This window comes from Brassica oleracea, chromosome C2, assembly GCF_000695525.1.
Source record: "Brassica oleracea var. oleracea cultivar TO1000 chromosome C2, BOL, whole genome shotgun sequence".
Classification (NCBI taxonomy): Eukaryota; Viridiplantae; Streptophyta; class Magnoliopsida; order Brassicales; family Brassicaceae; genus Brassica; species Brassica oleracea.
In genome coordinates, this window is record NC_027749.1 from 50,241,722 (window position 1) to 50,264,569 (window position 22,848).

General features: G+C 36.7%; 2 protein-coding genes and 1 pseudogene across 2 annotated transcripts; 2 read left to right on the forward strand and 1 right to left on the reverse strand.

Annotated features, from left to right (window-relative positions):
* Window positions 1-3,923: 3,923 nt before the first annotated feature.
* Window positions 3,924-12,250, forward strand: LOC106323003 (squalene epoxidase 4-like). Its single transcript, XM_013761162.1, has 8 exons — window positions 3,924-4,121; window positions 9,710-9,821; window positions 9,927-10,104; window positions 10,258-10,426; window positions 10,521-10,739; window positions 10,839-11,126; window positions 11,401-11,679; window positions 11,790-12,250. Exons 1-8 carry the CDS (start codon window positions 3,924-3,926, stop codon window positions 11,901-11,903), a joined length of 1,557 nt encoding a protein of 518 aa, XP_013616616.1. The 3' UTR covers window positions 11,904-12,250.
* Window positions 12,251-13,230: 980 nt separating this feature from the next.
* Window positions 13,231-14,133, reverse strand: LOC106325802 (the record flags this gene model as incomplete). Its single annotated transcript, XM_013763853.1, is given in 1 exon segment — window positions 13,231-14,133. A coding segment is annotated over 1 exon segment (543 nt), but the record flags the coding sequence as incomplete, so codon positions are not given.
* A 2,238-nt stretch (window positions 14,134-16,371) lies between these two features.
* LOC106326142 lies at window positions 16,372-19,247 on the forward strand (annotated as a pseudogene).
* The last annotated feature ends 3,601 nt before the right edge of the window (window positions 19,248-22,848 follow it).

The window sequence follows — 22,848 nt, forward strand, 5'->3', positions numbered from 1 at the left end:
CAAACATCCGTGCGGTTCAAAATCTAGTATATAGATTGTTATGGATCTCCGATTTAGACAAATTATGTTGTGCATTAGCAATATATATATATATATACTTGTCTTTTAATGATTTATACGTTCTCTGTAAAACCCCATATGAATATCTCTAGTTGGTTTTATCCAACTTGATAAATTTTCTTAACTCAAATTTCAAAAATTTGATTGATATTTTGATTCGAAAACTCATATAGATAATAATAAAATATAACTTTTATTCTCTAACTATTTGAAATCGGCACATTAACCTGCGCAACATTATTCTCAAACTAAATGTTGACTGTACAAAATTGGGCATGTATAATCAACCGTTAAAAATTGGACAGAAATCGTCAGTTTTCGTTTATAATTTAACAATTGACTATTTCATGCCTAATTTTGTGGAGTCAACAAATAGTTCATGAATAATTTTAGTCAATCAATATTTGGATATTAAATGTGTTGATTTCGAATAGTTAAGGAATCAAATACCCATTTCCCGTGAAATGTTAGTTTTTGTCTATGTTTAAGACGGTAAGTTTCTAACATCAATCTTGGTTTATAATTGTTTTCTTAATTAATCTTGAATTTGTTTTTTTTGTTTTTTTTTTCTAAAATACTCTTTCTATTTCTAAATAATACTTGTTCAGTCACTTTTACTTGTTTCTAAAAGATTAATGTCTTAGATTTTCTATGTATTTTTAATAATGAATTGTAAACTTCAAAAAAATGTTTATTGACAATTTTGGATTTATTGAATTGTTACCGGTTTAAATTTATAGAAAATCGTTATATTTCACAGGGAGAAAGAAATTTACCTTTGTTTTTTTGTTGTAAGAAATAAATCTTCGGTTTAGAAACCGATTTCTGTTTTCCGTTAAGCGGATCTAGCTTCGCATAGGCGATTTTGTTATGTTATGGTTGACCAATTCAGAGATGTTTCACTCATATCTTTTCTCTGATTTGTTAAAGAACGTGTAAGCAGGCCTCAAGTGATCGGAGATGGAGATAGATGGCTTACCGGCGAGTTTTCCGGCACTGCCTTTCTGCCTTCTCGGCAAGGGATTCGACGCCACGAGTCTAGCCACGTGTTTCTTTGCATGTAAACGTTATCTGAATGTGTTGGGCTTTGTTGGGTCATATATGATTGAGTGTTTGTAAACTTTGGCCATTGGGCTTATGCTCTAATGAAAGCACAAGTTGACAAATAAAAAAGAAGAAGAAAAACATGCTACGGCATTATATGCCAGGTAACATGCAGATGACAACTTTCTGAAACATCATTATGATAAAAAATGATACAGCGACTTTGGCGGGGTTGACAAATATGATTTGATTTGAGATCCGATCCTTACTACGTACATAGAAACTATACTATTTTAAATTTCCCTTTTTTCTAGCTCTGATTTTTTCTTTACTCTTTTATTTTATTATACCATGCGGTCCACGCCCATGTTTATGAATTATTTTATTTCAACACCGATTTCCTTAAAAGTTTTTGGTTTATAATCTATAATATAGGTGTATGAAACCAGTCATTAATAGTATAATTTTAAAACGTAAATAATTTTAAAAAGTTTGAGTTACTGATCTTGAGTTTTTGCTTTCAAAATCACTAGTTCACCTTCGTGTAGAAGTTGAAGTTTTAATTTCAGGTTTCCCTTAAATAGCATATGGTTTACGACACTGCTAATTGAATAGTACATTGACACGTATATGATCCATTCGTGAATCGGCGTCGGGCATGTTATTTAATTAAAACTAAATAGGTAGACACGTGGATGTAGTCGCGGCCATGATGTTGCAATCAACCAACCGTGGTTGAATATTTTATCTCCTTTTTTTTTGGGTCGCACGTTTTTTTCTTCGTATTGGAAGAGTACAAGCAACAGAAAGTTAACACAATCCCAACGTTTTCTATTAAAAAGTCAACTATATGGTGTGAATGCAAACAAAATTCCATATTAAAAATGTTAGTAAACAAAAAATATCGAAATTAAATTTATCTGGGCTTTGTTTTCATGTTCAAAACAGACAATATTATATTAAACAGACAATAAAAAGTTTGACATAAATTTAAAAAAATATAATTAATATCAAAACGAATGATAAACATTACAAAAAACAAAATACCCTTTAAATTCGAAGACGGCGATCAACGATAAAAAAAAGAGGAAGTATGTATGGTATAGACTAGTTAGAAAATTTAAAAAGCTTCAATTGTGGGAGGAGTATTTTCAAAATGACTTCGCGATCAAGAATCCAGGAGACTTGTGCTGAAAGTCCATTCCTAACAACAATATAAAGTGTAGATGGATATTCCTGATAGTGCCGCAAAGATTAGGTGGTGAATGTCCTAATCATACAACAAGGGTTAAGAAACCCTTATAGTGTAACCAGGGGTAGATGAAAGAGTTGTTGGTGATTACGGATGTGCATCAGGTTTTGCTGGAGGTAGGAAACCAAAGGTTTGTACGGCACTTGATTTGAGAAAAAGTTTGTTGTCAATGCAAACAGAATTTCAGATTAAAAGTTTAGACAAATATAAAAGATATTCAAACTCTATTTAATATTGAGAAAACTACCAATAAAATCCTGAACTTTCAAATAAAGCCAAAAAAACCTTCAAACTTGTGTTTGAGCAAAAAAATACTCCAATTTTTAAATGTTGACCATTTTTAACTTTTATCTTTTGTTGGCTGGACCATTTTAGAAACTTGGAAAGTCAACTATTAAACCGTAAACGTTTGTTAACTTGCTAAACAACATCATTTTAAATACTACTTAAAGATTCTTCTTCGACACAATTACCATTATTCTCAGCCTCATTATTATTTTCATTAGTCTCACTATCATTTTTATTATCACCTTCTTCACCAGACTTGATTTTGTTGTTCAATCATAGACTTTCTAACACTTTCCACTTAAGATCTCTCACTACAACGAACCCAAAGTAATCACATCGCTCTCATCCTTTGCATTATCAATGGCTCTGGGTTTTGGAGATTAGAAGATGGAAAGATTAGAGAATTAGAAAATTTAGGTTCGCGAAAGAGAAGATGATTTAAATGTTTACAGATGTAAAACGACATTATTTCATTAATGTTTAATCAGTTTTTTAAACGACATTGTTTAGTGAGTTAACAAATGTTTGCAGATTTAAAAGTTGACTTTCTAGGCTTTTAAAATGGTCTAGTCAACAAAAAATGAAAGTTAAAATGACCAAAATTTGAAAATTGGAGTATTTTTTGGTTCAAACATGAGTTCAAAGTTTTTTTGGCTTTAATTTGAAAGTTGAGAGTTTTTATGGATGTTTTCTCATTTAATATTAGTCCTTTTGGAAAAATCCAAACTAAAATTCATACGAACTTTACTTTATGTCTTTTTTTTAACAACTACCTTCAGGTTTCAGGTCTAAAGTGGATAAGTACTGATCGGAAAATAAAAAATTAGACATAGATTTAAAAAAGCCACAATATGTATGTTCTTGAGAAAATTAATTCCAATAAATTATTTTTCAACTACGAGAATAAATTTGATACATTTTTGAGAACTCATATTAATTGTTGACAAAAAAAAAAGAACTCATATTAATTAGAAACCATATTAAAAATAAGAATAAAAAGAAACCATATAACTAGTTAATCAAATGAAATTATTACCTAGAATTGTCGTGCAAATACAATTATCAATGAATCTGATTTGTTCTTATGTCTGCTAATATATTAGTTTGCTAAGCTGTGGATTTCTTATTCATTACATATATTTAATATTATTTTTCTTGTCGAGGCTTGACATTGTGGGTTTATCCTATTTAAAGAGCATGTTTCTGGAACTTAGATATATAAATTCCTATTTAACAATATCATTTCAAAGAAAGACAGAAATCTTACTACTAAGCAGAAATGGTACCGACATACGCGTGGTTATGGACGCTTCTCGCCTTCATTCTGACATGGATAGTTTTTCACCTCATCAAGAGAAAGAAGACGGCAGCCGAGGAAGCAGAGGCCGAGACAGAGGAGAGAAGAGATGGTGTCGCTGATGTTATAATCGTTGGGGCGGGTGTGGCAGGATCGGCTCTAGCTTATGCTCTTGCTAAGGTATATTTGCGCATGTAACAGTTTTCTTCGGTTTATACATTCATAAATTAATCACGGTACGGTCAATTTCATAGGTTGGTTATATATCTAAGAAATTTAGATCTGCCATGTTAATTGTAGTGATCTAGTAGAGATGATTTTAGTTCAAATTTATGTTGATGTTTTAAAACCTATATAACTAATTGAAGTAGGTTTTTGGTAGCTTTTCATACGTTGTGTTCAGCTTCTTTAATCAGATATATATCTTAAAAGTCAGATAAACCTTTTTCTGTTGATCAGGGGGCTGATACTATATAGAGGGTGTAAGATTTAACCGATTGTAATGATTTTAGAGGGTTTAGACATGGATATATATATATACACACACATATATATATATATATATCCCTTCATTTATATTTTGGAATATATGAAAATAAACTAAATCTGAGAAGTTCTATAATCGATAATCTGTTTTGTGTTATTGATTCATGACCTGAAGGTCTTGTTTATATACATCCTATATATTTCCTATTCCTATTGTGATAAGGACAATACTAGATATGGAAAGATTACATAGTTATCCTAATACCTTCCCTCAAGTTGGAGCATAAAGGTCTCGAATGCCCAACTTGTAAAGAAAAATGTCAAATTCCTTCTGTCCGAGTGCTTTCGTGAGGATGTCCGCTAGTTGTTCTTTGGAGGAGACATGCTTCGTCGAAATTGTTCTGTTGATAATGAAATCTCGGATGAAATGACATTCGGCTTCAGCATGTTTAGTTCTTTCATGAAAGACTGGATTCAAACTGAGGTAGATAGCAGATTGATTATCGCATCGTAGAGTCATTGGGTCAGTATGGTTGATGCTGAAGTCAAGAAGTAGTCCTTTGATCCACAAAAGTTCTTTAAGAACTTCAGTCATTGCTCTATATTCCGCTTCGGTTGAGGACAAAGATACCGTATCCTGTTTTTGAGATTTCCATGAAACAATGGAAGTTCCAATCTGTACGAGCCATCCTGTTACAGAACGTCGAGAAGCAGAGCATCCAACCCAGTCGGAGTCGGACCAGCCAGTTACATGTATTGGAGGAGCTGCGCGTAGGAAGATCCCTTGGCCAATAGTGTCTTTTAAATATCGAATCACATGAACGGCCGCGTCCCAATGTTCTGTTTGAGGAGACTGCATGTATTGTGTCAGAACATGAATAGAGAACGCGAGGTCGGGTCGTGTGGAGGCGAGATATACCAAGCGACCAACAAGACGACTGTATCTTCCTGGATCAGGTAGGAGATTTCCGGTTTCTTCGTCGAGATGGTGACGCTGATCAAGTGGGAATCCCGCCGGTTTGCATCCAAGCATGCCTACTTCGTTGATAATGTCAAGACAATATTTCCTTTGGCAGAGATAGAAACCATCAGTACTACGAGCCACTTCGATACCTAAAAAATATTTTAAAACTCCAAGATCCTTCATGTGAAAACATGTTGATAAGTATGTCTTGAAATCTGTGATGGAAGAAGAGGAGTTTCCGGCGATAATTAAGTCATCGACATAGACCAAGACTCGTAGTATGTTGCCGTTTTTGTTGTAGACGAACAAGGAGTAGTCGCTTCTTGATTGAGAAAATCCAAAAGCTCGTAAAGCTTTTGTTAACTTGGCGAACCAGCATATGAGAGCTTGTTTAAGACCGTATAGAGACTTTCGCAGACGGCATACTCGATTATCAGAGTCGGAACGGAAACCAGGAGGCAGTTTTATGTAAACTTCTTCATCCAAATCACTGTGAAGAAAAGCGTTATGAACGTCCATCTGATGAACGTCATAATCATGTTTTGCCGCTAAATCAAGAAATATTCGAACCGTAGTCATCTTGGCAACGGGTGCAAAGATTTCGCCATAGTCAATACCTTCAATTTGATTATTCCCAAGTACCACAAGGCGTGCTTTATATCTTTCAAGCGTGCCGTCAGCTTTAAGTTTGATTCGAAAGACCCACTTACATCCAAGAGCAATCTTTCCCGAAGGGAGTTCTTGAATGTCCCATGTTTCGTTGAGTTCTAAAGCATCTATCTCAAGTCGCATAGCTTCTCTCCAAGCCTTATCTTGCATTGCTTCGCGATAAGAGCGTGGCTCAGTTGCAATGGAGAGAGCTACTAGATAACTGCGATGGGATTGAGAAAAACGATCATATATATGATAATCCGAAAGTGGGTGGTCCGTACCTGAGGTCGATGATGAAGAGGTGGTGGTGAGAGTGGTGATGGTGACTGTGTTGATCGAGACTGTGCTGGTAGAGATCTGCGGAATTGTATCTGTGACGTAGTCGGCAAGTTTTGTTGGTGGTTTCTTGTTTCGATGGCCACGACCAAGCTGGTCATTATTTGCAGGTGGTGGCGTGATCATGTCAGTAGAAGTCGTCGGTTGGTCCGATGTTCGGTTAGGTTCATAGTCGTCATCTTCAATAGGTGTTGAGGTCGAGGTTAATTCTTGAGTTGTTGGTTCAATATCATTCGTGGTCTGTAGATATGGAAATACGTCTTCTTGAAACAAGACATCCCGAGAGTTAAATACTTCTTCTTTTTCTAGATCATAAAGTCGCCATCCTTTCTTGCCATAGGGATATCCCAAGAAGACACAACGTCTACTGCAAGAAGCGAATTTATCACCGTGGTGGTTTAGGTTATGAGCGTAACACAGGCAGCCAAAGACTCGTATTTGATCAAGAACTGGTGTGCGGCCAAATAACAGCTCGAAGGGAGTCTTGTCATTCAAGATTTTCGTCGGTGTTCTGTTTATTAGGTAACATGCTGTTAGAGCACATTCTGCCCAGAATTCAATAGGGAGACCAGCTTGAAAACGTAAAGATCGAGCAACGTTTAGTATATGTGTATGTTTCCTCTTGACTCGTCCGTTTTGTTGTGGTGTCGCAACGCAGGATGTTTCGTGTAGGATCCCTTCTTGGCGAAAATACTTAGAGAGACACATAAACTCGGTTCCATTATCGCTTTGTATTGTTTTGATGTTGCAGTTGAACTCGCGTTTCACAAGAGCTATGAATTCTTTAAGTCGTGCGGATACCTCTGTTTTGTCGGGGAGGAGATATAACAAAACGGCTCGAGAGTAGTCGTCGACTATAGTTAAAAAATATCGTGATCCACAAAGAGCAGCAGTACGGTAGGGTCCCCATAAGTCACAATGAATCAGTTCAAAAGAAGTAGAAGCTTTATTATAACTTTCAGGAAACGGGTTTCTTGTTTGTTTAGATCGAAAACAGAAATCACAATTTGAGAAGCATAGTTTACTACTAGATTTTAGACGAACATTCGGAAGTAAGCCCACAATGCGAGATGATGGATGACCAAGACGGTGGTGCCAGAGAAGTCCTTCGTCAGTTGTATTTGTCTGGAACGCAGTCACAGTCTCAATCCCTCGGAAGTGGTACAGTCCCTCACTCTCACGTTCACCCGCTCCAATCAGCGTCCTCGTGGTGCGGTCCTGTAAAACGACAAGTTTATCAGTAACTTGGCCAACAAGAGATTGATCAGTTAACAATTGGCCGAAAGATATTAGATTTGTGTGAAACCCATACACATAATACACGTTTTTCAAGTGTATATGGGATGTCAATTTGATGTTGCCTTGCTGAGTAGTCAAAACGTTTGCTCCAGCTGGTAGTGTCACGGAAACTTGTGTGACTGGTCGGATATTTTCGAGAAGATCAAGGCGGCCTGTCATATGATGTGTGGCCCCTGTATCCAAGATCCAAAGTGGTTCATTGTTCTTATCGCTGAGTCTGGAATCGGATCGTGTCTTCTGAGAGTTCATAAGTGTAACTAGTGTATGCCATTGAGCATCGGTAAGACCAGCAAGACCTTGTCGATCTGTTTCTGTGAGAGCAGAGTGTGCTTTGATTTGAGAAGATGATGCAGCTATCTGAGAGGAGTTCACTTGCGTAGTCGATGGTGATTCCGTTGATGGTGTGATGTTTTGTCCTGCTTGATTGCTGTTTCTGTTTCTTGGTCTGGTTCCCCACCATTCTGGATATCCAATTACGCGAAAACATCATGTTGCTCTATGACCAAGACGGCCACAAGCGGTGCAAGTGATGTTGGCGTCGAGATTTATATAGCGAGGTCGAGAACCGCCATTGTTTGAGTTTGTTTGTCGGGAGCTGTCATAGCTCTGGTTTGTTTGTCGAGAGTTTGTAGAAGAAGACGATGGTGCTGGTGTTTGAGCTGCAAAACTTAGCACAGCCGATGTTTCTTTCTGTGAAATCTGTTGGACTGTCTCGTTCTGGACGATAGTTTGGTAGACAATGTCGAGATCGGGAATAGGGATTTGAGCACAAATTTGGGAGCGTACAGCGCCGTGAGTTGCATCGTCAAGCCCAAACAGAAAATCATGAACCCGAATAATGTCGCGTTCTTTTTCGTGAGCTTCCATTAGATTGCATTCACACTTATTACACTTACATGTTGTAAGCGTGAAGCATTCTGCCATGGAGTCCCAAATTTTAGTCAAGCGTCCAAAGTAGTCTTCTACCGAGGATCCAGATTGACGACAGTTTGCAAGAGAAGATCGAAGTTGTTGATATCTAGCTCCGCTTTTAAGTGCAAATCGTCGTTTGATATTATCCCATAGATCCTTGGCGTATTCTTTATGAGAGATGTTAGATCGCAGTTTCGGTTCAATGGTGAGCTTGATCCATGTGACAAGAAGATGGTTATTTGCTATCCAATCTTCATAATCAGAAGAATCAGTAGTCGGTTTCGGTATTGTGCCGTCGATGAAGCCAAATTTCTTCTGTGCGCTTAAGGCAACACGTAGATTTTGTGCCCATTCATCATAGTTTCGCCCGTTGAGTAAAGGCTGAGAGATAATAGCTCCAGGATTATCATTAGCCGATAAATCATACGGAGAGATCCTTCGTCGGGTTGTTGTTGTTTCAAGAGTTCCTGCCATAATCGGTTGTGTCGAGGTTGGAGATCGAGAAAGTTACTTTGATTCAAGGTTGGAGGTCGAGTGAATCAATTTTGATTCAAGTTCAGAGAGTCGGTTTCGAAAAAGATTAGTGTCGTGGCTCTGATACCATGAGAAGTTCTATAATCGATAATCTGTTTTATGTTATTGATTCATGACCTGAAGGTCTTGTTTATATAATCCTATATATTCCCTATTCCTATTGTGATAAGGACAATACTAGATATGGAAAGATTACATAGTTATCCTAATAAAATCAATGGAAATGGTAAAAATGTATTATATTTATAACTTATAAGTGTGTGTGTGTTTGGTGTAATATTTTTCAGAACCATTTTTTAGCTTTTAGTCCAACATTTAAGGAAAAATGTGGTCGCCGTATTTCCTTAAAAGAGAGACTACAATAAAGAGAGTAAATGTAGGTGCATGAGTGTCCGTCCATAAATACAACAACAAAAAAGGAATGCGGATGCACTATGCAGGAAAACAATTACGAAAAAACAAAAAATCTTGATCTGACAATTTGAATTTTACGTACTAATTTCGATGAGTTTCTACAGAAATGTTATTTTAAGTTATGTCGTTAGTAGCTATTCAGTATGTGTATATGATCTACATGCGGATCTAGGATGGGCGGCGAGTACATGTGATAGAGAGGGACTTGAAAGAACCTCAAAGATTTATGGGAGAGCTGATGCAAGCAGGAGGACGCCTCAAGTTAGCTCAGCTTGGCCTTGAAGGTTTCTCTCTCTCTTTCTCTTCACATTCATCACTACACAATGATGCTTGATCTCTTGTTGCCTACGCATATGGATGTATCTAAACTCAGTTATGGTATCTACTAGATTGTTTGAAAGAGATAGACGCTCAAGAATCACATTCCTTGGCAATTTACAAGGACGGAAAACATGGGACCTTGTATTACCCGAGTAGCACTAAGTTTCCTTATGAACCACAGGGTAGATTCTTACGTAATGGCCGTCTAGTACAACGGCTACGCAAAAAGGCAGCTTCTCTTGCCAAGTACGTGCATATATATGTACATATAGCAGTGTTTTTTTTTTGTAACATGGAACTGTAATCAATAGTCAATACTAATGAGTAAAATGATCTACCACCTACTCTTATATATTATCATCTCTTATTTAGTATATACAATGCAATAAACATTGGCAGTGTGCAACTAGAAGAAGGAACAGTGAAGTCTTTGATAGAAGAAAAAGGAATGGTTAAAGGAGTGACATACAAGAATAGCGCAGGAGAAGAAATAACTGCTTTCGCACCACTCACTGTGGTATGTGACGGTTGCTATTCAAACCTTCGTCGGTCAGCCATTGATAATAAAGTGAGTGGACACTCACTCTCTTAAGCATTAATGTAGACCTTTTTATATTCTCACTAAGTTTCATGATCATATATATACGTCTATATGTAAACAGGAGGAAGTGCTCTCGCATTTCGTGGGTTTCGTCGTGAAGAATAGCCGACTTGAAGATCCTCATAGTATGCATCTGACTTTTTGTAAACCTTTCCCATGTGTTATATATCAAATAACCAGCGATGAGGTCCGCGTTGCTGCTGAGCTTCCTGCCGACAGTATTCCTTCTATGGCGAATGGCGATATGGTTAACTTTCTTAAGAAAACTGTGGCTCCTCAGGTACGTATTCAAGGAATCATAAGGAGTTTCTTTGATTTCGAATGGTGTAATTCTGTTTATATAACTTAGTTTGTATCATTAATCCCTTACGTGCCGTAGATACCTGAAACTGGAAAGCTCCGGGAGACTCTTTTGAAAGGGGTTGACGAGGGACTACTAGAGGTAAAAATACATGCGACTATGAGTATGTCAGCGAAGCCGTGTGATAAGAAAGGAGTTATTGTGTTGGGAGATGCATTCAATATGCGTCATCCTATAATAGCTTCAGGGATGATGGTTGCACTCTCGGACGTTCTCATTATACGTAATCTTCTAAGGTCATTGCCTAACATTGGTAACACCAAGAAAGTCTCGGAACTTATCAAGTCCTTTTACATCATCCGCAAGGTTGGTTGTTTGTATAAATGTGTAAAAGTTCATGGGATCTATATTTCGAAAAAAATAGCAATAAGTGAAGCGGCTCATATCATTTTATACTCTAGATTAGGTCATGTTAGGCGTATATATGACTCTTTTAGTTAACGATCACTTAGGGAACATTTGGACACATTCACATTGTACATTAGTATTAGCCATTACCTAAAGTGCTCACATAAAGTTAATTAAGATGTATTATATATGACATTCGTTTTCTATTTGTGTTGATTTTGGACGGCAAAAGCCAATGGCGGCTACTGTGAACACGCTGGCTGCTGTCTTTTCACAAGTGCTAATCGCTACAACAGACGAAGCAAGAGAGGGAATGCGACAAGGTTGCTTTAATTACCTGTGCAGTGGTGGTTTCCGAACAACCGGAATGATGGCTATTCTTGGAGGCATGAACCCTCGTCCCCTTACTCTAGTTCTTCATCTTGTAGCCATCACCCTCACCTCCATGGGCTACTTGCTCTCTCCCTTTCCTTCGCCCCGTCGCTTTTGGCATAGCCTCAGAACTTTTGCGGTAAAGATATATATACTTAATACTTTCTTGCTATTTTTACACACATGTTTTACATGTTCAACAACGGTTACATATTTGTTGTCTTGATGACTTATTATGTTATTTATCAGTTGGCTTTGAAAATGTTGGGTGCACATTTGGTGGATGAAGGATTCAAAGAGATGTTGATTCCGACAAACGCAGCTGCGTATCGTAGAAACTATATGGCCACGGCCAGCGACTGACTGTGTTGATTGATCGTTCAAAACCAAGACTATTTATAACTCAAACTGTTATATTTTTAATAAATTAAATTGAGAATTGGGTCCAGTTGAGCCTTTGATTAGGCCTTGTTGTTTTGTCTTGTCAAACTTGGATATGTTACATGCTGATTTATTATGTTCTATCTGCTGATTCTTGATTTTCTGCTTATGTCTATTTCAATTTCTTCGCTAATTACACTAGGTCCTCCACAAACTCAACATTCTTTGCTATGGCAGAGTCTCTTGTCACAGAAGTTTTGCCTTCAACTTTACTTTCAGTCCAAGTTAACCCTTCGCCCAATATTGAAGCCCAATTGAAGAAGGCAATTGAAGAAGGAAAGAGATGAGAAGAATGTTACAGAAATACGACAAACCTTCCAGCCCATCAAAAATCAATAGTTACTCTTCTGTAAAAACAGAGCATATTGTATGAAAAAAGAACAAAACGACTATGGGGAAGGAAAATAAACTACACTTGGAGTTCTGTCACAAAGTTTATTATATTATTGAACTGAATTGAATTTTAATTTAAACAAATTTAGTGGCTTTATATGCTTGTAAATCCACTACTGGATCCACTACAGTGGCAGACCCAACAATTATGTTTACCTGTGTCATAATATAGAATTTAAAAAAAATTATAACAAAAGTGTCATTTGGAGTATTGAATCCGGGTTAAGAGGTGTCAAACCCACTAAATTACCATTTATGTTACCGAATCTACACTTTTTAATATACAAAAGAACTATTTTTCATAATTTCACATGTGTCAGTTGATCAATCTAATTTTTTAGTGGGACCGCCTCTGGTCCACTATGCTTGTACGGATCGTGGGTTTATCCCTTACGAAGCAAAGCAGATGTATTCTCAAAGTTTCTGTACTTCCACACGTATGTCAAAACTCATTTCAATAAAGACATACGCTCCCCCTGCAATGTGATAATGGTTCCGAGTACAACAATCCTCAGTTCCATGAGTTCTTTGCTCAAAAAAGGATGACAAAGTATAAGTTGAGAATGCGTGCTGGGTCCATTATCAACTTAATTATAAGCTCTCATAATTCTCATTACCTCTTCTATCGCTAATGAATATTGGGTATTAAGTGGATCAACACTCTTTCTTGAGAAGTAGTCTTCTATTCTGGTTCATAGATTATCATGTTAAAAGAATGATTAGTAGATGTTTTACAAAAATAAGTTGTTTCAAGTGTAATATGTTCTGACATTTCAACGTCAACTTTAATTTTTTTGAAGAAGGCGGCAACGTTGAAAACTTTGACGTCAACATACCTCTTTTTTTTGTAACACCAATCTTATATTAAAAAGCTCAAAGAGCATAAAAGTTTACAACTGAAGCAAAAGATCCCGAAGACATGCTCAACGGTAGAATGAAGCTAGAAAACATTACAAAACAACTAAAGATAGAACCATCTAGGGGCGAGTCATGCTCAGCGAAACGAATAAACCCAAAGGGAAGCTCCACTTTTGTTCCCATGGTAATTGTTCGAAAGAACAACTGATAGTCAAAAACGACGTTGATAAACCTATAAGAAGACGTTGGAATGTTGAATGGCAAGAGCCTTAGGTGAGAAGCTCCAGAACCGTAGACAACATTAAGAGTACGAAGTCCTATCTGACTTGATATGACGATGAAACAAACACAATCAGCTTTAAACCCAACAAAAACTTATCGAAGAGACTAGGTGAATCTCAAGCTCTAGCTTTGCCTCCAAAGAGGCGCCTAGGATGAAGTTTGACGATCGAGCTGATGGTTTAATTGGGTCCAAACTTCGGAACTCAACATTACTGTGTCGAGTCCAATAATTTGTAACCGAAAGAAACCTAAGCATACAGTCATCGCACTCGTTCAACCAGAACGTGTGTGAGCAAACATCGGATAAGAGGTAAAAAGCTTGGGGGTGGTTGGATCTCCGTGCAACAACTCCGGTTAGAAGGTTGCATAGCTGACTCTGTGAAGAACCGTCGATGCTTGAGATGGCGTAATGTGATGGAGGCGCAGCGGTGATGTAGTTAGTAGTTCTGGCGAGTCCACACTCTTGCACGATAGTTTCAGCGATGAGGAGATTGGGAGGGTCATAGATCCGGCTCTGTGAAGAACCGTCGATGCTTGAGACGGCATAGTGTGATGGAAGCGCAGCAGTGATGTAGTAACGAACAAATCTGGCGCTTCCACACTCTTGCACAGTAGATCCAGCGACGAGGAGGAGATGGAGTCGCAAGGGGAGCGTCAGTGTCGATTTGATAAAACCGCTACTTGTAAACGGTGTCTCCAGATTAGGCTAAGCGTCGGAGCTTTAATCATGAGGACCACTGGGAGGTGAGGCTTGAGAGGTTGCGGTGAAGTGGAGGTGAAAGGGTCGAAGGAAAAGTGGAACAGATCCATGGCAGGATGCGTTTCAGATATCATACTTTGAACACCGATATTACCGTATCGGGTAAACAAGCTCGTCTTGTAGCTAAAACTGATCCACTGGCAAGTGGAACACATCCTCTTGAGAATCAACACAGAGATGGTCAAAGGGAACTCAACAGAGCTCGACAAATCCATCACAGAAAAATGAAGGCCCATCTCAAGATACCAATCGGCTTGATCTCGACGGCAAAGATGAAGATAGTGAGGCGCAGATGGAGACGCTGAGGCGAGGATCTCGTCGGAGTGGTCAGAGAAACCGGTGTAGCAGATCGGAGATGCGCTGGATATGTCGCTTGATAAACGGATCTCGCCGGTACCACACGATGCGATGATCACTAGATCTACGGACGGGAGAGGAGATTGCAGCGGATATGTGAGAGGTTTTCAGTGGGGGTCGTCGTCGGTCTCGGAAGCCAGGCAGGCGTGACAGTGCCCTGCTGGAGTGATGGTGGTGGAAGCGTGACAGGACAGGAGACCGAAGGACACGGTGGAGAAGACTTGGTGAGCGGGAGTGAAGCTTGAGCAAGCACCATGAGGTCCGCCGGAGAGGAGAGCCGTTCTGATGTACACATAGGTACAGATCCGACGAGACCCGGACAATGACGACATACAGAGCACTAACAGAGAGACCATGACAAACAAGAGATTGAAGAGCAACAAGAAAGAGGAGGTAAGAGCTCGACGCCGGCGAAGAAGAACGCCACCAGCGTCGAGAAGCAAGAATGCCGCCGACGAGACCTCGATTTTAAGGCCCGAGAGAAAATACGGCTAGGACGAACTAGCCTCTATATATAGTAAGTAGTACTACGACGTGTTTTGTTTTCTCCCAGCTATCTCTTTCTTTTTTCTCCTTCGTCTTAGCTTTAACTTTTCCCATCCCAAGAAAAGTCTAGATCTAATTAAAATTTTCAAATCCCAAGTAGCATTTATTATTTCTCATACTCTGCACATTTCAGAATCGCCAGGTTAGTGTTCATTTCAATTCTCTTTTCGCTTTTTTTTTTTGCTCATTGTTGACAGTCATTCCATCACCAAACCAAAATTAATTCTTTAGGTTTTTTTTTTTTTTCACATACTTTCTAACGCAAATGCATCGGCAATATGCGATCATTTATTTGTTTTTATCTCAACCTAGGGTTCTAAGTTTCAAAAAAAAAAACATAGGGTTCCGAATTACGAACAACCAAAACTTTTTTTTTTTTTTTAACAAGCAAAACTTAGGGTTCTGATTACTGTTAAAGCATTATTATTGGGTGTTTCTTATTTTCGTTTTTCATAAACTCGATTATTTAATACTTTGTACTCTGTTGCATAAACGTAGGCTGGATTAATAGATATTTCTTCTCTGTTTTATTGTATGATTGTTGCTTGATTTGAGGAGGATTTTCAAGGGCTCCCAGCACATATTTTCCTAAGTGCAATTGTTTGATTACGATCAACAAAAACGAGTGGTTTTTCTTTCTAGCCCACTATGTCCAACAGAGTGTAAGTGTAGTCGAGTTCCATTCAGCTGAGAAAACGAGGTAGTGTCTAGACACTAAGCTTTGAATGGTCTTTAGGGTACATGTTTATAAGTGGAGAATTCAGGTAACCTGGATTTAATAGGCTAAATGGTGGGGTTTTTTTATATAGAATAATTGATTTTGTTTTTATCAGTCTGTAGTCTTGGATAGTTTAAAACCAAATTGATTTTTCTAGATGATGTTGGAAAGATATGTTATAGTCATAGAGAATAATAAATGAATAGCGAAGAAAAAAGTGGAAATCTATTGGATCAATAAGAACTCACCAGAAGTCCTTCTGCAGGGCCAAATTTTATTGATAATACTCTCTAATATAGAATTTGTTTTCTACTGCGTATGCGTCAAAACCACCAAAGGTGTATAGATGCAATTGAATTAACTTCAAGGGTTATATGAATGAATCAGTGATACATGTCAAGTCAAAAGATTAATTATTTTGTATATATGTAACGAAATCAGTTAACATTTCTGTTACAGGGGGATTTTTGTTTTTAATGGAAGAGAGATCAAAATGTTTGCAAATAGAAGTAGAAGGGGAGCTCCCAGCTATGCTGAGAGAGGCTACAACAGAAGTGGTTAACTTTGACAATCACAAAGAGAATAGTATTCCTCGTCCTCGCTTCATCAGTCGTTTTCATCCTTCTCATGCCTCTACCTCTGATTTGGTAAATTATATTATTTGATGTATTGCCTTCCACACTCGCAAACATTAGGTTAAAATTTATTATATAACTAAGTCCGACCAGATCATGTTACATATAAATGGATAGAATGGTCTAGAAGCATCAAGTTCATCAGCGAGCAAAACAATGGAAGCTCATCACAATGAGGATCCCGGGATGACGATCAATCATCAAAGGAAGACATCACTTCCAATGCCAACTTCACCAATTGATCATATGATCGCTGATCCTACATCTTCATCATCCGACAACAACAAAAACGGTGGGTCAACTGGAAAATCCGTTAAGTTCCTCTCTCAGCCGGTGACCAAAGTCCCATCCCTCTACATTGAAACCTGCCAAGATAATGATAATGATAGTCTTCGCCCTGATAATCATCAACATCAACATCATCATCAGCAACATCACCAGAGCGGTCAACGTCAAAATCAAAAGCATGCATCGCATAAGCTGATGGATCACAGGTACAACTCATTCAAGACTTGGTCAGGCAAACTCGAGAGACAATTCACAAGAAAACCAGCTTCTATACCGGAGACACCAAACCGGGCTAAGGAGCATTTAAATACTAATCATGAAGCCATGCCTGTGGACCGATACTTCGCTGCCTTAGAAGGTCCTGAATTGGAGACTCTCCGGGTACTTTACCTACGCTTGTTTTTATCACATTTACACTGATATGAAGTTCATTTCAGTTAACATATTACTTATATGTGGAATTATTGAGCCTGAACAACGAATGAACTAAGAAATGTAGATTCTAGAAGTGACTTAAATCTTAGTACATCCGTACAGTATATCATATAGGATTATAAGGACTATCACTTTTAGTAGATAACAAAGTTTTTTGAAAAGAAAAAATGTATATCGAATTTTGAGTATGCATAAATGCCGGTTTCACAGATTGTAAATTATTAATTCAAATAATCGATATAAAAACATTAAAATGGATATTTGACTCAAATATGTTTTTTCTCTAAATGTTCTTATTTTCTTTATTTTTTTATTCGTGTTTGTTCACAATAAAAAACTATCTAACTATCCTTTATTATTTTCCGGAAGTTATAGTCTCAAGAAGAGATCGTTCTACCAAGTGAACAAACATGGCCATTTCTTCTCCGCTTCCCGATATCCACCTTCGGTGTGTGCCTTGGAGTGGGCAGCCAAGCCATAATGTGGAAAACTCTAGCCACTGCGAAGCCAACAAAGTTCCTACACGTATCCCTCTGGATTCACCGCAGTCTCTGGTTCATCTCGGTCGCATTGGTTCTCATCATTGCCACTATTTACCTCCTCAAAATCATCCTCTACTTCGAAGCCGTACGCCGCGAATACTACCATCCCATCAGAATCAACTTCTTCTTCGCGCCTTTCATTTCATTACTCTTCTTAGCCCTAGCGGTCCCACCTTTCATAGTTACAGACTTACCACAGTTCCTTTGGTACGTCCTCATATTTCCTTTCATCTGTCTCGAGCTCAAGATTTACGGACAGTGGATGTCGGGTGGTCAACGCAGGCTCTCCTGAGTCGCCAACCCGACCAACCATCTCGCAATCGTTGGGAACTTTGTAGGGGCGTTGCTTGGTGCAAGAATGGGCCTTAGGGAAGGACCAATATTTTTCTTCACCGTTGGGATGGCTCATTACTTGGTTCTGTTTGTGACATTGTACCAAAGACTACCGACCAATGAGACTTTGCCTAAAGATCTTCACCCTGTGTTCTTCCTTTTTGTTGCCGCTCCAAGTGTTGCTTCCATGGCTTGGGCTACGATCACTGGCTCCTTCAACTATGGCTCCAAAGTCTGTTACTTCATCGCCATGTTCCTCTATTTCTCCTTGGTACGTTTCACATCTATTCTTGACTCATACATGCATCGCCATGCAGGCCAGTCTTGCCAAAAACAAATTTGACAAAAAAGAAAAAGATTTTTGAAAAATTAAACAATTTAGTACGAGTTATAGTAAAAATAACTCCATATATATTATCTTGAAAAAATTTAGGGGGGGGTATAAAACCAATATTTTACTTAACTATTCCTAAAACCGGCTCTGCATACATGTTTTTTTCTTCACAAAAAGTATTCACTAACACAAATCTTCACTTCCTTTGTTTTTTACAAATTCAATAGGCGGTTCGGATTAATTTCTTTCGTGGAATCAAGTAAGTTTTAGAAACTTTCCTTTTTATATGCTCAATACGACTAATGTTAATTTGTTTTTTTGTAAGGCTTTCCTTGTCTTGGTGGGCGTATACATTTCCCATGACCGGAGCTGCAATTGCAACCATCAGCTACGCAGCAGTAGTGAGGAACACTATGACTAAAGTACTGTGTGTGATCCTCTGTGCCATTGCGACACTAGTTGTTTTCGCACTCCTCGTGACCACGATCATCCATGTCTTTGTCCTCGGAAATCTTTTCCCCAATGACAACGCTATAGCCATCAGCAACCGCCCAAGATCTAAACAGACTAACCACCACCGTTGGCTCGAACAGTTTAGAAACGTAAGCTCAGAGACCATCGAAAATTACTTGAAATTCGCAGACTCCGACAGTAATGATCTAGAAGCTGCCATTGACAAATTTCAAGAGAATAATTCCGCACAATAAAAAATCATAACATGTGTGCAGTCCAAGTCGTAGTATACGAGTTTTGGTTTTGACTTGTTGTCACTGTGGCTGACACAAGTGAGGAATCTAGTAACGTAAACTGTTAGTTGCTATGGTTCAAATGAGCATGTGTAAACTTGTAGTAACAAAAGCTAGGGATGATGTCTACAAGGGTGAACCGATCTAAATCAGGACCAATTTCTCGTAAGCTGGATTTGTTAGCGGTTAACCCAATACAGTATGTAAAAACTTGTAGTACCCGTAAATAAAAAAGTTTTGACTTTTGAGAGGCTATAATCATTTGATCAGCAAAATCTACAAATGCTATGGAGACCAACCAAAGCCATTAATGTCGTTCAACAAAAAGGATCTGGATCCGTGACAAATCAACAGAATCATCATTTATAATGTAATTCTGCAAGAAATGCTACTCTCTATCAACACGAAGCTATACTGCTTCTTGCATCAAACGCTAACATTGGAGGCTGAAACCACTGCTTGTGCCGTCTTATTAGTTGATTTTTTTAAAAAAATTCATAAATCAAATGTACTCGTACGATTCAGTGCACACGTTTCACTTGTTTTATGCCTTTATTTCATACACAAAACATAACATTACATTGGCTGACCTTGACGTGTTACAAAAAAAATGGAAATTGTCAACCATATCTTATCAATAGATTATAGAAAATCTAGTGGTATTGTAGCTTGTACTACAGTACGTCTCTTTCAATATAAGTCAACTGTACTTCAGTTCGTTATTCATAAAATCAAAATGTACTTCCCATGTCTAATCTGGAATGTCAACTCTAGCTGATCAATAAGATTCTCTTTATTCCAAATATTTCTAACCAAAAACGTCGGATTTATCCTTTTGTTTGTTTTATTCTTAACCTCAATGAATTCTACAAATGTGCATGTGTCCAAAAGAAGATGCAACATCTTTACCAAAAACAAATGTAATTTACCATCTCGTGAATTGAATTTGTGTCCAAAAGAAGAAGCAACATCTTTACCAAAAACAAATGTAATTTAGCTGGCATCTCGTGAATTGGATTTGATTACCAAATGCATTATTTCAAAAGGTATTAATATTACACTGAGATTGCCAATGTTGTAAAAACCGGTATAGGTTATAACCAAAACAACTCTCTTAAAATTCGATTTATGCAAATCAATTCGCTTTAAAAATAAATGAATTCAAATCTGTCTAAATTAATTCAAATCGATCTAAATTGATATAAACTGATCTTTTTTTTGTCAACAACTTTACAGATTCATATTGACTCTGTGAACCACACCGGTAGATCTTGATCCATGTGAACGACGAAAGACATTTGCTTTCTGGCACTACGTGCTATGATATCCGCCTTTTTATTTTGCATCCTTGGTACACAGATAATCTCTGATCGGATGAATCTTTTTTTCAGGCTCTTAATATCTTCCAAATAACTTTTAAAAGCTGGTCATTCTTCTGTTTCCAAAACCATTTTCACCAGTTGAGAACAATCCGTTACAAACATAACCTGAATTGTCGTAAGTTTCTCATAGCCCATGTTAAATGAAGTAACATAAGAATTGATTATGACTAATTTAGTTATATCTCTTCACCATCAATTTGTCTAATAAACAAACGATGATATTTTTCTCTCCAATTTTGTTTTTAGTGTAAGTTCACAAGTTAGCATTATTTCATCAAAGTAAGTTTCTAACTAAACACATAAATTTTTAAAATATGCAATATAAATATAAGATATGTAATAAATAGATATATAATTCGCTAACGCCTAGACCCTGTATATGCCTCGGATAATCCACTGAAGTGCTAATCTTATATTAAGCGCTTAATTGCTCTTTATCGATTTTTAAACTTTGGTGATTGCTAAGAAACAAAATTATTAGTACTACATACATTTTTTTTTAATGCAGAGATAAATTATTAGCTAAGAACAAGTAAAGGTGTAGTACACCAAGAAGTCCCATTTTTTTTCACGCATGAATCATGCCTTGTTGTACCCTTGCCTTGTAGATGTTCTCAAATATCAGCTCTCTAAAACCCTAGCTCATTTTGTAGTAAATTAATGAACGTTTAAAAGCTATAGCAATTATACTTTGATTTGATTGGAACCATCTTGTACCTCCCTTTGACTATAACAAAAAGTATCTCCTGTTTCTCTAATATAATAGTTACACAATCATATTGGCCTTATTTTCAACGAGATTTCACCCCTACATAAAAAAGTAAGTGAGAATTCTTGTTTATGCCATTATAGCTTTAGAAAAGTGACTCAAAAAAGGATTAGAAATATATTATGTTCAAAGAATAACCGAATTTTTGCTATGGAGTCGCGAGTTTTCTATTCGTAATATGTATTACATGTTTAGATCAATGGGCAAATCTATGAAACTATCATATGTTACTTACTTACAAGTACTAAAATTTGTTTATATATGACAGTTACATGTCATTTAGTCATTTGTGCAATTGTTGCAAATGTTTCACCATCCGCCATTAAATTTGTGAAGTGAATATTGTTGATATATAAAAACACTCATATATACTTGCATACTTATGAATTTGTATCTTATATCAAAATTTAATAGATCCAACAATTAATCCAAACTGTGGATCAAAGAAACGATTTCAATATCTTAAACAAATTTATGCTTGGCAAAACTTGAATCCATATATGTTCTATTATAATTTGCTGGTCATTAATTTATGATAATTTATGATAATTATCTGTATATGAATCCATATATGTTCTATTATAATTTGCTGTTCATTAATTTATGATAATTTATGATAATTTATGATAATCCATATATGTTCTATTATAATTTGCTGGTCATTAATTTATGATATATGGCTTATGTATTTGTACATATATATATATATATAATAATACTATATTAAATTATACATTATGTATATTTTCTGCCAGCAAGAGATAAGATAATTAAAAGAAGGGGAAGTGTTCTCACATCTTACTTCTTAAACATATAACACTAGGTAGTAACCCGCACTTTGTGCGGGATGAGATTATTAATTTCGTTATTTTTAAGATAATAAAACATTAGGTCTGCTTAATTACTTTGGATATCGGTTCAGTTTTAAGCTTGTTTTTTGGGTTTTAATCTCCTATTTTAAAACTACCATTATGAATCCATATTTATTTTCGTTTCTTCGGTTAAAATGCTTGAGGTTTTTCGTTTTTTGGTGACAAACCAAAGATTATTATTATTTATTTTGTTTCATGTTATATACATTTTAGCAAATCCTAATGTCAACCAATCGTTTCATATTATAATTTTTAAACGCATGCAAAATCAAATCAAATCTAGATAATAGTTCAAGAAAAAAAACTATAAAGGAAAATAATTTCATTATAATTTGGTCAAAGGTGACATGAAGCATTAAAAAAAAAGAATATTCCAAATTCCTATAGAATTATAATCTTCACTTGCAGTAAATATTTAGTTATATAGGTACTCGTTTCAATGTGCATATGTATGTGTACGTAAAAATATAAAAAGTGGTTGATAAATATATAAATATAACATTAATTAATATTAAAATAAGTTTGTTCAATATAACAAATGAAAGAAAAAATTCTTAAAATAAAACTAATTTATAATAAAATAGGCTTAGACATTACTGAATATTTTATTTATCATA

Coding starts and splice junctions, on each gene's coding strand:
- LOC106323003 (XM_013761162.1), top strand. CDS start 3,924: ATGGTACCGACATACGCGTGGTTATGGACGCTTCTCGCCTTCATTCTG. Junction 10,105..10,257: donor AAGGCAGCTTCTCTTGCCAA/GTACGTGCATAT, acceptor AAACATTGGCAG/TGTGCAACTAGAAGAAGGAA. Junction 10,740..10,838: donor AGAAAACTGTGGCTCCTCAG/GTACGTATTCAA, acceptor TACGTGCCGTAG/ATACCTGAAACTGGAAAGCT.